At 39.7% G+C, this 16,411-nt stretch overlaps 1 protein-coding gene across 2 annotated transcripts; it reads left to right on the top strand.

Moving 5' to 3' along the window:
* The first annotated feature begins 593 nt into the window (after positions 1-593).
* On the top strand, positions 594-15,892 carry LOC103376568 (LIM domain and actin-binding protein 1-like). 2 transcript variants are annotated; one of them, XM_008306968.1, is made up of 10 exons: positions 594-1,137; positions 4,490-4,624; positions 5,124-5,169; positions 8,616-9,050; positions 11,565-11,619; positions 11,729-11,826; positions 12,713-12,791; positions 12,960-12,991; positions 13,087-13,220; positions 13,400-15,892. In XM_008306968.1, exons 2-10 carry the CDS (start codon positions 4,503-4,505, stop codon positions 14,466-14,468), a joined length of 2,070 nt encoding a protein of 689 aa, XP_008305190.1. In that variant the 5' UTR covers positions 594-1,137; positions 4,490-4,502; the 3' UTR covers positions 14,469-15,892. The 2 variants fall into 2 exon arrangements, with proteins under 2 accessions (XP_008305190.1, XP_008305191.1); XM_008306969.1 differs by lacking the exons at positions 11,565-11,619; positions 11,729-11,826.
* Positions 15,893-16,411: the final 519 nt, after the last annotated feature.

The raw sequence follows: 16,411 nt of genomic DNA, 5'->3' as shown, positions 1-16,411 counted from the left end.
TTGAACAAATAAATCAACCTAACATTGTGAAGGCAGCTCAGCTTGGAAAAAGTGAGTTTTCTAAGCTGAATGAACTTAAAATGACTTGCAGTGTCAACCATCCAGCTGGTCTTCATTTAGAAGTCAAATATCATGCAAACATTGCGTGCACCATGCACTGCCACAACCTGTTGTATTCCTATTACAACTAACACTACAAGGTCACACAAAGGTGCACGTTTCTTTTGCTTTGCAGTTGTAAACTGCTGTTTATATAGTACATGTCTTTGCATTGACACTTCTGACTTATGAACATTTAAACTGTCTTGATTGTCTGTCTGCACATTTCTTTGTTTATTTTTTTAAAATCACTTTGTGTGTGTCAAAGATTCTATATTATGACGATGATTATCATTATTATTCTTATTATTGAGCAAGCATACCACCTCATCATACACAGAGCTTTTTCAAATTACAATCAATGGTAAAAATAAATAAATAAATAAATGAATAAATACACAATGTAAAAGATATGACATAAAAAATACAGCTATATAACATAAAAATATTTAAATATAAATTAAAACATAAAAGATAAAGTGTACAATAGAAAAACAAATGAAATAGAATTAGGTCAATAAAAATAATAATAGAATAGTTAAATACAACTGGCAGTTTAGACAAGACTTTATAAAATACAATTCATCAGCTAAATGCAATGGATAAAGGAACTTTCTTTTGCTTACTAAAAAAAAAGTGGGCTGCGTAATCACTAAACTTGTACTCAGCACAACATAACAACAATAATAATGATAATGATAATGATAATAATATGACAGTCACTGTAACAACTTGGCACGCTCAGTGTAGCTGCTTCTCTTCACTTGAAAAATGTCTGCTTCTCTGAGGAATGTTGGTGGTCGGCATGCAAGCGCACCATGCATCCACACAAACACCATTCTCCCAGGTAGGAGTAACGTAATACCTAAGGTCATTGGCGCATGAAGTCACATGACCTGGCTCTTCCACTCCCCTGACACCTTCCTGATTGGCCCCGCCCCCGTCGGTGCACACCGGGCGGTGACGCAGCGGCAGCACAAAGTGTCAGGTGTCTCACAGGTTTCACAAAAAGAGTGGCTCAACGGGAACTTCCTACAGGTAAGACGAAACCTAAAGCAAGAAAATAGAAACATTCGTAAATAACTCTAATAACTAATATAAAAACGGTGTGTTTTCAACGTTTGAGCAAGCCTGTGTTTGTTTAGCTTTAGTTGTTGGATTAATATTTTTTTTTGACAAATATCGCACGTGCGCACACCCAGTTCAGTTTCTGTGCTCGAGCTGATCGATGCCAAACCAGTCCAGCTGCTGAGTCTCTGTTCTTGGCTCAGTCACAGATCTCATCAGTCGCAGCTGAACTTACATTAAACACAATTATACGTGAGCGTATAAATCCGTGTTATACAGTGTATCACCGTAGTTTGTCTTGCTTTTTTTTCGACTCCAGTCATAAACGGTCTTTACCAGGCGCTCACTGATACGCCTGTAATTAAAGTTCTTCAAATGACATGTTGGCCTCCGAGCAGAGCTGCCAGTCTTTAAGTCATGTCTCTTTCCTGCATGCCTGAGTACTGACTCTTCAGCTCAGGCTGTTGTTTTCGTAATAACAGCTGATTTTTTGTGCTTTTGTTTCTAAGAATAATTGCCTCTCAGGCCAATTATGTGTCAATACAGCAAGGTGAACTCCTCCTTACTTATGACTCATTATATCTGAAAGCGTTGAGATTACTTGATGCTACCAAGCACTTAACTTTAGGTGAGGGCTAAAGGTCTGTATATCAATGTCTCACTGATAACAAGGGGTGGGGGAGATCTTAATTCTGGAGTTTAGCTTATCAGATTTCAAAAGCTCATATATCAGATAGCCTGTGATGGTTTCAAGGTTCCACTTGCAGTGTGTTTCAGCCCCTTGATGAAACAGGGCTGCCTTTGTTGAGCTTTTGTAAAACTTCTGTTACCTGTGTTTGTCAGACTGAGGCAATGATCTTATTGGAACCTTGAATCAAGAAAGGTGATGCAAGGAGATGTGGAGTTATTGGAAATGAAAGCAAAGACTCCTTCATGGAATCATCACCTGTCCTACAATACTTGTCATAATCGCGGAGGGTCATAAATTGGTTTTGTATATTTTACTTCCTGGTTTCCAAACCAAATGATGGAACATAAATTTGCACTTAGATGGTGTTCCCATACAGAGAGAAAAACAAATGGCCCCTCCCTAATCCTTATTTAAATCAGTAATTTTGCTCCTGTCTATTAAGTGCACATCACAGCCAACCTGTACTATTCTCATTGTGCACTTATAGCAAGTAGGACAGGTTTGATTCTCAAGCCTTGTTGTCTTTGCAATGAGTGCATTTTTTCTCTGTTTTCTTCGGTTGCTCTGGCTTCCTTCAGCCATCTAATGTTTAAGGATATGCAAAAGAGGTGGATAGGCGACTCTAAACTCAGTCGACCTGTATTGTTGCTGCAGCGGAGTGGGGACTTGTTCAGGGTGTGTCTTTACCTTTCCTTCAGTGCATGCAGGAATGGGCTTTAGCTCCCTGACATCATGCAGAAGGACATACAGTTTATAAAGGATATGTTAACTAATATAAAGCGCCTGTTCACCACCATCATCAAATTTCAGTTCAGTAGTCAATTGACAGAGTAAACCAACTCGCCTGTCAGGCTTAGAAAGTTGTTGCGACAATAAATAGCTTCAAGCGACTCAGTTATAGGTAGTGCTTGAGCTGTGGTTTGTCCTTCATAGCATCAAACTGTGTAGAGCTTGAGTTTTTCTTTTGTTAGTCTTTGTTTCTGCTTATCCAGAGCAGACACTAGCCTGAGAGTATGTGTCAGTAGTTGCTTATAATTAAATAGAAATACAGATTGCTAATATGTAATATGCACAGTTCAATATAGTATTTATCCAAATTGCTAATCCTGAGGGTAAAATTTAAGAAAAGTAGTTGCATTCGGCTTTTGAGTGTTAAGAGTTGAGGCTGTGTGAAAGTTCAGTCCAAAGTCCTCACACTACTTGTCACCAGTATTGCTTTGCATCTGTGTGGTGATGTAATATGTGCACCCAGTGAAATGACCCAGATAGAAAAATAAATGATTACTGAATCTATCACATGTAGACAGTGATTTCAGTTTATGGTTTGCGCACAGTCGACGTAGCGTCTGAGCACTAAAGAAGGGACTCCTGACATAGAAAACTGTATCAGAGGCTCATCAATTAGCGCTCAGCAAAGTATGGGTTTGTCAGGGTATAATTCAGGAAGAAGAACTGAGTGCGCACATGTGTGTGTTACGCATTGCGGTTATGGCACTCTGTTTTACACTGGTTCTCTGTGCATGTTGCCCTTGGTGAGTTATCCCCTCATAATGATAACGTGCTCACGCTCAGCTTAGCTGTTTTCAGCTTGCGTTTCCACCTTGCAATCAAGCGGCACGAGCTCGAGTGCAAGTGCGAACATGTTGGCTCGTGTGTTTGCATACAGAACTGTATGAGCACATAAACCAACGTGCAGGCACTCTTTGGTATGTATGTCAGGTAGTGGGGGTGTGACGAGACGAAAAGTGGCACAGAGAGCAACTTGCAAATCAGTGATCACAGGCAGAAGACAGTTCCTCTGCAGACAAAAACCTTGACACTGACATCAACCTTCTCACAAGTCTGTATATGTCAGGATAGATTTCAAACTTGTTTATTCTTTCAAACAAAGGCTTTATTGTCTGTGTAAATCTTGTCTGATATTTCCAGGCAGTTGTGTCAGTATGATCTCTATGGCCTAAAACACACAACCGGTAGATGTTAAGTCACTATGGTCAAATGAAAGGTGCACTGATCGCTAAAAAATGCAGACAAGACAAGGGAGAGGTCCATTACACGAAGTGATGACAAACAATTCTGGAATTTTTCTGACAGGTATTGTGATCTGATTTGCGAAATAGTCTTTCAAAGTTAAGTTCAGTATCACTGTGTAATAGATTTAAAACATGAGGGAGCATTGCTACAGGAGACACCATCAAAAACGACACTGTCACACAACTGGGACAGCATGAGTTTGTCTAACATCAGTGTAACATACTTTAATTCCTAAATTGAAGCCTTTGCAATTTTCTAATTGCATTGTTTTAAATTCTCTATGGAAGTCAGGGCTTTTTTTTTGGCTAGCTTTGATTGTATGCAGGCTCTGAATAAAGCAGCAAAGGTTGTGGGATGACACCATTCAGTGCAGCGGTGTACATGGTTATTGACTGAAGATATGAACATAGTCAGTGTTTTTCAGTCTGATGCAATAAGGGTGATTATTTTATTGCAACAAGCAGACTGGTCAGTGGTAGCATGGTGATGCCTGAACTTGATCAGACACTACACAGCCCCCACCTTCTTTCAATAGTGGGTGATTTACAACATGTGCTGTAACACATGGTGCTTACTTTGGGTGTGTTTGCGTTTCAGGTAACTGACAGCGATGGAAAGCGGTCCATTCAATCGAAGGTCCTGGGCGACGCAGTCCTTGCGCATCACTGCGAGGGAGCTGTCACTCGTCGGCGGCCGAGGGAAATCCAATGCAATTGCAGAGCGCTTCTCGAAGTGAGTAACGCCTAGTTTATAGAAATGTTGGTTGTTAATTTCTATGTGTGCAATTTGCCAATTTGCATTATATTAAATGCTAATATTTATTGAATACTAAATACATTGCTAGATGACAATATCCTACATACCTGTTTTGCCTGTATGGCCCTTTTGATCTTGATCACCTTTTCTGTTTTACCATGTTTTAAATACATTTTATTACATTAGAAGTTCAAATTGTCATTGAGTGCATGTGTTTTCTGCAACCAGAAAACAAGTGATGATGTTTTACTGAAATTCGGGGCCATTACAGCCTCATAGCATAGTGTAATTTATTATTCGTATTTCACAGTGCTTATTTGAAATAAAAAAAATAAACTAGCATTTCCCACTGAAAATGTTAAAAAAAAATAATAATAATTTAAACCATTCCTTCAAAATTTTTAGAAAACTACACTCTTTATGCTGCGTTTTGTTTTGAGTCACCAGATGTCAGTGTTGTGTTCTCCTTTCTTAGGTACCAGAGAGCTGCTGAGGAGACAAGTGCAGAGAAGAAAAAAGCCGTAAGTATTTCTGTTTGGCTCGTTGACCGAATGGATGGTAGAAACATCTTATTTCCCAGTGACATCAGTGTAGAGATATCTCTGACTTACTGAAACAGTTGTTCTTGAATTTGATATATGCTAATGGAGGCTGAGATTTGTCACGCAAAGATTAAACTGTTAAGTGGATAAATTGTTAGTGCATGTTTGTGTACCGCATGTCTCCCTTCATTTGCTCAGTAGCTGCTAAAGGCGCTAAACTAATTAAAGCGTGCAGAGATGAGGAGTGCACACATAAAACACACACACACTCACCATGCCAACACTCTGTCTGGGCCAGATGTCTTGTCCGGGCTGACCCCTCATTGGCCACTTGTTGCGATGGGCAGGCTATCAAACCCATAATCCTACTTCAGTTTAATCCTCTACAATGCTCTCAGTAGTTCCAACTGTAGGTTAGCAGCTTTGTCAGTGTGAAAGACTGATGAGCAAAATCTGGACTAAGATTAAATGAGTGACTGATCAGCTAAAACCATGAAGAAATATAAGGTAATGCTGCCAAGGCTGCGTGTAGTACGGTGGTAGTTTATCAATATGTGTGTGTGTGAGCCAGCAGCTTGAAAAGCTTGAAAAATGTATTTACTCTTTGTTTAATGACCTGGCTAGTAATGACAGATAGAAATGTGGTATGAATGTATATTAAGACAGCTGTCTTGTGCTTCTTAGATGCAATGGAATTGTAAATAACTTTATTTCTGCCAAGCACTGCAAGTTCAAAGTTTAGGACTAACCATAACAGTTTGCAGTAATTTACATTTTAGCCAGATTCATTTTAGTTGATTTTTGGACACTTCCAAGTTTCTGCAACCAGTAATATGTGAGTACATGAACTGGCGCCACAATGACTTGGATATAGAAGTCTGGTTAAAATATTTGTGGTTTACACTAGTTATTCTAATGTGTCTGGGCCAAATTTGAATGAGCACCGTAAAAGACCATCTGTCTGTCTGTGTGTGAGCGTGGTTGGGGGAAGGGGGATTTTTCAAACATGACCGTGAAATAGTGAGGCCATTTAATGAATTGCATTACTACGTGGCAGGAAGTTGTTAAAAATACCAGTTTGGGGACTTCACTTTATAACTTATGATGGTTGTTTGTCATTCTGTTTTGCCAGTTATTTAAGACATAACTAACAGATTCACTGATAAATGGAAAATGGTTGCCATAAGAGTCTGAGATTTAGTTTTGTTAATTTATCCCAACACTGTTTTCATTTGTTGCAATAACGTGATAGTAGAAAATTAGCAAGAAAATGTACGAATTTTTTTTAGGTTTATCATAATCGTTTTGAAAATTGGTCCCTATGATCTCTGTTTTGGCAGCTGATATTAGAATTAATGACGCAGTACTTGAAGGACAGTAGATTTTATTGCTGTTTGATCATGCTACTGTGGCATTATAGGGCAGTGTTGGACAGAACACTTGGTTTTATACAGTGATCTTGGTTAGTTTTATCGTTACATACAGCTCCAGTTATTTTTTGATTAGTCGTCAACAATATAATTATTACCAACTACTAGAAAAAAAGGTCTAAATCTTCTAATTACAACTTCTTCAATATGCATATTTTCTGGTTACTTCACTCATTTATGACAGTAAACTGCATATCTTCAGGCTGTGGACAAAACAACATATTTGAAAATGCGAATTTGGATGTTTTTCACCATTTTGTGACTTTTAACAGACCAAACAACCAATCGAATAATTAAGCAAATAATCAACAGAATAAGCAACAATTTTTTTTTTCTATAAATCAGTGGCCTTCAAGCTGAATTGTCAGCATTTTCCTTAATACTGTGTGATGTGTCTCCTCTGACAAAGCCCTGATATCAAGTTAAGAATTGACTGCCCTGTTATTAAAGCCTGTATTTTGTGAAGAAACTATTATCTGAGCTCAGCTATAAGTGCAGTTTTAAACCTTTGAATAGTTTTCTTCTTTAATGTCCCTGTTTGTTATTTTAACTTGTCATATGTTTTGTTTTTTGTGCCTTTTTCTTTTCTTTACTAAAACATTTGTAGCGTCTGTCGATTTTTAGTAGAATGATCTTCTGAAATGATGTAAATGTGGAAAAAAATCTAAGCCGAAACAGTGAACAAAGAGTTAACTTTTCCCTGAATGTATCATTTCCTGCTCTGGTTTCCTGGGTATTCAGACTCTCTCTCTCTTTCACTTTCCTGGTGTTAAAGGGGTTGGACTAGCTCTTACAAGTAGATTTTGTGTAGCTGCTAACATCTGGGAGAACTCTATCTCTCGCTGTCTCTCAGCACGCTGACCTGTAAAGAAGGACCAACCAAAGGACCCTCACTTTCCTTGCTGTCTTGTTGTGGTTACATCCAGTTTGGCCACTTCATCGCGTTCACAAAGGTTTCTTGTTTTTTTTTTTTTCTTCCTTTTTGCTGGAAAAATGGGGAACAATCTCGTCACTGTCTAGTTCTTTCTATTCACTCTGGACTTGCCTCACAAAGACAGTAATTGTGCTTCTGTTTTTTTGTCCTTTGTTGGGGATTTGTCCCTTTTGTTTACTCCCTTTTTCTTAAATTATTATGTCTTATTTCTTTTTTATTGTCCGTCTGCCTGTTAATATAACTTTTTCTTGATGTACCTTATTCATTTGATGTACTAAGGCTAAGATAGTTGTGACTTTTGGTTAGCAGTTGTTTGTTTTTGTTTGTCATCTCTAATAATCTCTAAATTAAGTTGAAAATATATTCTTAGTTAGTATTTGGATGATTTGTGGTTTTAATAATAACATAACGGTGTTACAATGCTCACAACAGACAAGAACTCAGACAGAAAGCTTTCAAACAAAAGCGTTCATTGTGCTTTATGATTTATTAGTTGATTAGTTTACTTAAACATGGTGATTTACATACAGATCCTCTTTCTTTAGTGTGTCATTCCTCTTTTGTAATTAAGGAAGTTCCTGCAGGCAGTAGTGTGCCTCCTGTAGTTCTGTCATGCTGTTTGCTGCTGTTTCACTGCCATTAATGGCAGCAAATGAGCGGTGAACGGAGCCATTCTGAGTGTTTTTGGGAAAGGTGAAATTGTCATGTGGACAGGAATGCAGCTGAAAAATCTGCCCTGTTATCTCCATCTTGAGCCGTCCGTTAGGACTTCAGCAGCCACAGCTTAGCATCTATTTCCTGAACCAACTTTGAACAGCTGTTCTCCTAATCTATCAGTAAAGCCAAGTTCAGATTCAGAGATTTCCTTTATTCCATTGTATTGAACTGAGGCTCAAGTGGCATGTCTAACCCGGTATATGCCTTTCTCACAAATGTAAATACTTTTGTTCTTTGTAAAGAATAAAACTACTGCTTGTTGTTGTCAGCGTTTGTGAATCATTTTTTCATGGTAAGCATAGCATACTTACAGTTTTGTTATTGTCTTCTTGTCATCCTCAAAGGCTTTTGACAGTGCAACTCCTTCCCTGCGGTCAGGCAACCTGAGTGCTCTGAAGAAGCGCTGGGAACAAGCGGGAAACCGTGATCAGGACAAGCCTTCTTCAGTTCCACCTACAAGCCAGTCCAGCCTTCGCCGCAGGCCTCCTGCCCTGACCAGGCCCACTAGTACCAGCGAGCAACGTCCTCCAGTAAAGAGCCCCGGCCCGCTGACCGAGCAGGAGGGTCAACATACAGCCAGTCGTGTCCAGCAGCCCTCAGCAGCTCAAGAAGGTGAAGAACAAAGAGGGATGGACAAGGATGAGTTGACACACAGCAGCAGACCTGACAAGCTTGAACAGCAAAGTCCAACCAGCCCGTGTGCCTCTTTTGAAAAACCCAGAGTGCCACTGAACAACCTGAAGATGAAGTTTGAGAAGAGAGAAGACACCAGTGCCAAGGTAAAATATTAAGCCGTGAGTAATCCTGCTACTGTGTCTGTGCTCATCGTAAATAAGATCCATCAAAAGGCAGTTACAAACACATTTACTGCAGAAGATCATCACTTTCTGTACATTTTGGGGACAGTATAAAAAAAAACAAAAACACACGCACTAGGACATTCTCTTTGTACGATAGTATTTACCCAACTCAAGTACAAACACTGTCCAAACAGCACAGTACTACAAAACTGCCACACATCTTAGTTTGTGTATACTTTCAGCATTGATAGAGATCATGTTTGTTTTTATGAATACTTCATGAAAGAGGCTCTTAGTTTCATCTTTATCCGCTCTTTTACAGCTGTGCATTTTTGTATCTCCCAAACTGACTGTAACCACAATGTTTATGGTGGGATTTACTGTGCTGGTGTTGGTCAGTCTTGTAAAGCATCAGCATATTTTTTGAACCCCTCTTGAGAAAAGGCTGCAGTTTTTCTTACATGTGGCTAACTCTATGTTGCATAACCTGAACTTGCAACCACAATTTTTTTTTTTTCTTAGCATTTTTGCAGGAAATCTTACATCTTAACTTATAAGCCTTATTGCTACAGCAGTCGTCTATGAAGTGACCTACTTTACAGGGAAAAAACAATCAAATGTAACTTATATTAAACTACACCGAAAACAACAATTAGTAATAATTCTATTGGGAGTTTTGTAAATAATTTGAAAGCAATTACATTATTAAAGCCATATAAGAGGACATAAATCTTTCTGACTGATACAAAACTTTTCAGTTAAAGCCAAGTTTCCCTGTCTACGACACTGTTGTCAGTGCACAAATATTCAGTGCAATGCAAATATATATGTGTGTGTACGATTTTCACTTCCCTTCACACTATTTCTTTTTTAAACATACTTTCTCTGTTGTACTGGGTTTCCTGTGTTTTCTGAAGCAGTCTTCTTCCACCTGGATCTAGCCCTGTCTCTCCCCCACCCATCTTAGTCTCTCCCTTTCATTCTTTCTGTCTTTCACCCTCTCAGCCCAAAACAACAAGCACTCCACTCTTCACCTTCTGCAGCAGAGGAATGCAGGAACATTCCTGACCTAGGGCTTTCTCATTCTTCACAGGATCACCTCTGAGAAGCAATTGTCTTTATCTCACTTTTCATTAGCTGCACTGTATATTCTGGTCTTCCATGGGATTTTCCCAGTCTGGGGACTCAGTTTTAGTTTTTAAGTTTGCTGCAGTTGTAAATTCACATTTTCAATCGAATGAAAGGAACACAATGCTCCCTGTCATGTCATTTTACTCTCGCTGTTGTGTTTTGGTTCTCCAGTTTTGCAAGTTGTAGTATTTTCACACCATTACATCACCACTAGGAAAGAAGACAGTTCACATTTCTAACATTTACAGGCACGACTAAGGGCTTTATAACACTGTCTGAAAAGGTTGAACACCCTTCTAATCAAGTACAATAGTTTATTGCATCCTTGAACTAGTTCAGCCGCAGCTTTTAGTATGTTACAGTCTAGTCACTGCTAGGATTTGCTTGGCAGCGGAAGCTGGTGACACAACAGCACTCCACAGTTCCTGTGTGAATCAGCCTGAAGAAAAGGAGTGTTTTAATTGGCCAAAGCTCTTTTCCATTCATGTGTGTACTGGATAACCGCTGAGAGGAACTGTCTGGTTTACTCATTAGTCTTGGTGACACGTGGGCATGCAGGCACACACACCCACAAAGCTCATTCTTTTAGTTAAGTGCTTTCTTGTAGTTTTGAGTTCTTTGACTGCAGGTTAAACACATATAGATGGCCTTCCCTGTAGATAGCAGGCGTGCTGGTTGTGTAGGGTGTCAGATGGATATCTTTGTAATATATGTGCACTTTATTTATGCTTCCAAATTTCCTCTAACATTTTTTTCTGTCACATATTAAAGGCGATTATTTACTGTAGATCAAAACATATGGTGGTAACAGGTAATACTCATCACCCCTGTTTGGTTAGTCTTCAGTGCAGTGTGACTGAGATGGATGGTAGTTTGGTGCTCAGGAATTATATTCCATAGATGTTTTTAGGACATTGGGCTAAAGGTCTTTGTGTGATCATACATATTGGATGGGCTTTTAGTTGTAGTATCCCTCTAGACACTTTTTAAAGCTTTTTGTATGCCACGCGTTATTGTGGACAATACGTGAAACACAATAGGTGATTCTCAAACTTCTTTTTGGTTTGTTGTTTTGTGTGAACCTAACCATTTCTAACTGTTTTATGTGAGGACTCAGGTTCTGGTCCTCAGCACAGTGCGGACTTGTGTGTGATGCTTTTGCATAAATTCTGATGTCTTATAGTATTCATTTGTCGTACAGACAGGAGAATTGGGTTAGGCAGTGCCTCATGTACACTGACAGAAACTGCCTGAATTTGATCTACACCTACTGGCTGTATAATGTTATGGATAAATAAATGTAGGGGCTGATTTAAGCCATAAACTGGCCCTTTGATTTTATCAGTCATTTTACTCTTTTAGGGTGGCAGGACAACATTACGCAGTACTTCATCAGAGGACATGGACCACCACGGCAGTAAGCTAAGCTCAGCTGATTTAGTTCAATGCAGCAACTTTATAAACGTGAACCTAATGCAAAACAGCGACAGGCAAAGCATTCACTTTGAACCTCTCTTCTGCTTTAGGTCTGTCTGTGTCAGACAGAGCACTGGATTCGTCTTCCCTGAGAGACAAGATGGCCAAATACCAGGCTGCTGCTTCTAAGCAAGGGACTACACGCTCTGTGAGTTCATGCAGTAAAAGTTGTTCAAAACATATAAGCAACAAGAATGTAGTTTCTCTGTTGTTGAGAGAATTTTAAACCTGCAGAGTGGAACTGTTGCCTCAAATTCTAGCAGTTTCTTTTTTGAACTGCTGAGAAATCCTTACTCTAAATGCTGTGGTTCTTTTTTTTAAATTTGAGCATCAGAAACCATTCTCAAATGCTCCTTTGGTTTCTCCACCATCGGCTCTGCTGTACTCCTTGCTGCTGTAGCCTACTCTTTCTCTTTAGTTGCTCTCCTTTTCAGCTCTGGCAAATTATTGCTGGTTGATGTAAAATGCACCGCCACATGTGCATCAGTGCCAGAACTTTGTCACAGACAGAGATTTACCTGGCACTGATAGCCCTCATTTAGTATGGGCTTGAATGCGACACACAGTCATTTCACATATAAAAGTCCAGCATTACAGCTTTAAAAACCATAAAACACAGAGATTAAAACATTCACTTCAAGTGTTATTGATTGAGATTTTCAAATGGGTCAGTGGCAATAACCATAGCCAAATGTTGTGCAGTAATGTTTTCACACATCTGTGTTTTTAGAAATAGGTCACTTAAAAATAGTGTAGTTGGTTTAAATATGAATGAAAAACTGCAATCTTTAACAGTGTTATTGGAAGTTCAGATGAATGAGTTTTAGCTATATTTGTTAACAAGCTAAAAGCAAAGTTTCCATAGTAATGGAATCACTGTTTGTATTGATGACTTATGGTTCTTTCCGTTGACTGAAGTTACTGTATTGTTTGCACTTTTCCGTCTTTAATTTCTGTCTTCCTGTCTGTATGAGAAGTAGGGAACTAAATAATGATTTATTGTGTGTCCTTTCTTTTTTATGTGTTTCCTCCAGGGTCTGGCCTCAGAGGTGTCTGCTCCACAAACATCAGCACCTGTAAATGAGAAACACGCGACTGCCCCTGAGTGCAATGGTTAGTCTTACAGGATACTTGGAGCGCATATTTCTGTGTATATTTCATTTTGTACAATGTAACTTGAGATTTATAACTTTGGCAGCCAGAACAAGATCTAGTTTGGTTTGTCTGCCCTTCTCAATGACTAAGCAGCAACAGAGCTGATTTTGGTTTTTTGTGTGTCAGGGGAGAGCACCGAGCAGCCCAAAGCAATCAGGGTGAGTCATGACAGCAAAAAGCAGACAGAAACCAGTAGTAAAGAATTTCAGCTCTTGTTAATTATTATTACATTTGTCTGTATTTTTCTTTTTAGAAGTTTTGCCCTCCGGCGAGAGAGACATGCATCGCTTGTCTGCAAACAGTGTACCCGCTGGAGAGACTAGAGGCTCATAAGCAGATCTACCACAAAAGCTGCTTCCGCTGTGTCCACTGCAGCACAAAGCTCAGGTAACAATCTGTGTTCCTTCTACTTTTTATTTTTTTTCTCATTTGTTACAGATGCACAATCTTCTGTATATGTCTGAGCAGATTCTAAGGGAGCTAAGTGTGTCTGTAGTTGCTTTCTACTGAAGCATTTAGGATTTTGGTTAAGCAAAATAATCCCCCTCGCTACTTTCTGTTTCCAGTTTGGCGAACTTTGCGTCTCTGCATGGTAACATCTACTGCAAGCCCCATTTCAGCCAGCTGTTCAAATCCAAAGGCAACTATGATGAAGGCTTTGGCCACCGCCCCCATAAAGAGCTGTGGGAACCACGAGCTGATGGAGATGAAAATCAGGAAACTGTGAAGCCAAAAGAACAAGAGGAGCCAGCGAAGGTGACGCGTCGAGCTGAGAGTATCTCAGATGCAGAGCCAGACCCAAATGTGGAAACATCCCCACAGGTTAAGGTTACCGACCTTACTGCATTACTGGAGACTCGCGTGCAAACAAAGGGTAGCTCCGGTGAGAAACCAGCAGAGAAGCCAGCTGAGAAGCGCAGGCTGAGGATCGCTTGGCCTCCTCAGGCTGGTGACAGTCAATCTACAGCGTCGCCACTTAGTCCACTCGCAGAGGGGGTTACATCAAGCCGATCCTGGAGAAAATGGCCTCCAGAGGATGAGGCACCGTCATCTTTCCAGAGCTCAGACCGGGCTGAACTGAAGAGCCTGAGGAGGAGCTCTTCTCTAAAGGAGCGCAGTCGACCGTTTACAGTCGCTGCTAAACCCAATCCCACAACCAGCGTGGGTCCTCGAGAGCCTCGTCGCCCCCTCAAATCCCTGCTGCAATGGAGAGCATCATTCGAAGAAAAAAACGCATCTGAAGGATCATCCAAAGAAAAGAAGCCAGAAGTCAAGGAAGTGAAGCAACCGGAAGAGAAAGAACCAAGTGAAGCTACAGCAATGGAAAGTGAGACCATCTCAGAGAGCATCGTGGAGAGTCCACGTGAGCCAAAGGAAGAAGGAGAAAAACAAGAGCAAAAAGGAAACTCAGCAGCAGACATGATGGCAGTGGACGAGGGCTCTTTGAGGAGACTTTCTCCTGATATCTCACCTTCCCCTTCTCCCCCTTTACAGCCAAAACAGAACCGCGCCTCTCAGGATGTGGGCTTCTGGGAAGATGACAAAGAAGAAAGTGATGCTGACGAGCTGAGTGCAGAGGATATAATCAAGAGGAACCGCTATTATGAGGAGGAGGAGGATGACTCTGAGTCATAGGAGCACAAGCTCACTGTCACGTCCAGCCACCATAAAACACTTTGTCAGTTTTATTTTCTCAGTTTATAGGAAGATCATAAATTTAGCTTTGCCAGATTTTATAGTTATTGGAGAGATACAAAAATGAGTAATAGGTATGTGCACATATATATTGCAATAACTGCCTTTAACTGTTAAAGTGCAAATGTTTGATTCTTTTCTTTCACATTTTAATGATATATTGTAAAAAAGAAAAAATATCTCAGACATTGATTATGTGACTTGTGATTATACTGGAAGGTAGCCCTGATAAATGCATCTCTGCACCTCATCTTCTGATGATTATCTGCATCATCAGTAGCATATTATTTACAGGTTGTGTGTCCAAAAACCATTATACTTAATGTGACACTTAATTGTCCTTTTTAACTACAGGCAGTGTCACAGTGCATAAAGCAGAACAGTCATTCTGTGCCCTTCATAGAATGCAGAACACAATGTGGGACTACAAATGTATGTGGACATTGTAGTTCAGATTTTCACATTCTGGTTTAAAGAGCTAAACAGAACCCAAATGCTCTGGATGAGGTTTAGCTAACCTCAAAACAACAATGGACAAGTCTTGTCCTCTCTCAGGGATCGAAATGCTGTCCGTCAGTGTCGGTACTCCCTCATGCCCATGCATTTGTACTGGATCTCGTCTCATTGGACTGTTCTGCTATGACACTGTCAGCGCTATTGAAATTACTCAATACTCCCTTCCTCAAGCAAAGTTATGAGAGTTCATGTGGTGTCACAAAACTACGGCACAGACAATGTGCAGCTTACTGCTTTGATTGTAGCTTTTTTTAGAATTCATTCAGCTACTTGGAAGCCACCTGCTTTGATGTTAATTTAATCTTTACCTTTGTCAAACACCTGAATTTGCACAATTACAAGTAACTAGGGCTCTGAAAATGTACATACAGACAAATCAGGGAATATTAACAACATCCTGCTGGGGACTCCTTGATCTTGTACCGTAAGAGCAAATTGCAAAGGGATTATCCCAATCGTAGGTGCTGCAATGAAATGTCGCCTTTGTGTGCTATCAAGTGGGAATCAGAACATCTCCCCTATTAGAGAATATTAGAGAGCTTGTCTGAGTTGATCTCTCCTGTCATCACCATTACCACAATGAACAAGGACATCATTAACCAAGGTTTCTGCTGGTAGCCATCTTTTCAGTGTATTATCTCAAAATATATCATCTCTTGGGGCCTTCTGACTTTAACATTTTGAAATGTAATCCAGTTTATATTGTATGTAAAACACTTTGTATTTTATGTGTCCTGGAATATATGTTTGCACAAAATTTTTTAATAATTTGTATAATGACACATTGGGCATTACTATCTATGCTGTTGAAACAATTAAAATATACCATTAAGGAAAGTTTGAATGAAGCTGATGCTGACTCTTTTAATGAAACGTCTCCTTCGCCAGTAGACTCATTGGGCCCTTGTCTTTTTTCCCCCAATTTTAGGCTTCATGAACAGTGACATAAACTATACAGAAGTGTCATAGTCCATTCAGACCTTTATTTTAATACCCAAATATATCCAATATACTTAAACCACAGAACTGCCAGTTTTCTGGTCCGTGCACATGTTTCACAGTAGGTCGTTGTCGTACTGTCTTCAGATTTATTCAGTTTTACGCTGTAGCCAGAATCCATGATCTCTCTCACTTTATCTTGTAACAAGCCATCATTCACAGTGAGTCCAAGAAAAAGACCATTAACTTGATGCAAAATATGATCTCCATCTCATCCATTGGTTTACCAGACTTTCTAAATCAATTAAACTGATTTATAATCTCTTCTGACGACACGATGAATTGTACTCCTGTCAGTGAATAACACCCAGTGCTTCCTGTTAATATATATAGTACCTCTGCAGCACTTAAATAGCTAAATATTTAAA

Source organism: Stegastes partitus, unplaced genomic scaffold (assembly GCF_000690725.1).
Source record: "Stegastes partitus isolate 25-593 unplaced genomic scaffold, Stegastes_partitus-1.0.2 Scaffold51, whole genome shotgun sequence".
In the NCBI taxonomy this organism is placed as follows: domain Eukaryota; kingdom Metazoa; phylum Chordata; class Actinopteri; family Pomacentridae; genus Stegastes; species Stegastes partitus.
Note: the sequence above shows the minus strand (reverse complement) of the source record. Positions and strands in the feature narration are given on the sequence as shown.

Excerpts from the sequence above, each read along its gene's own strand:
- LOC103376568 (XM_008306968.1), top strand. The coding sequence starts at position 4,503 with ATGGAAAGCGGTCCATTCAATCGAAGGTCCTGGGCGACGCAGTCCTTG. Across the intron at positions 12,992-13,086 it reads AGCAGCCCAAAGCAATCAGG|AAGTTTTGCCCTCCGGCGAG; the intron begins GTGAGTCATGAC and ends TTTTCTTTTTAG. Across the intron at positions 13,221-13,399 it reads CACTGCAGCACAAAGCTCAG|TTTGGCGAACTTTGCGTCTC; the intron begins GTAACAATCTGT and ends TTCTGTTTCCAG.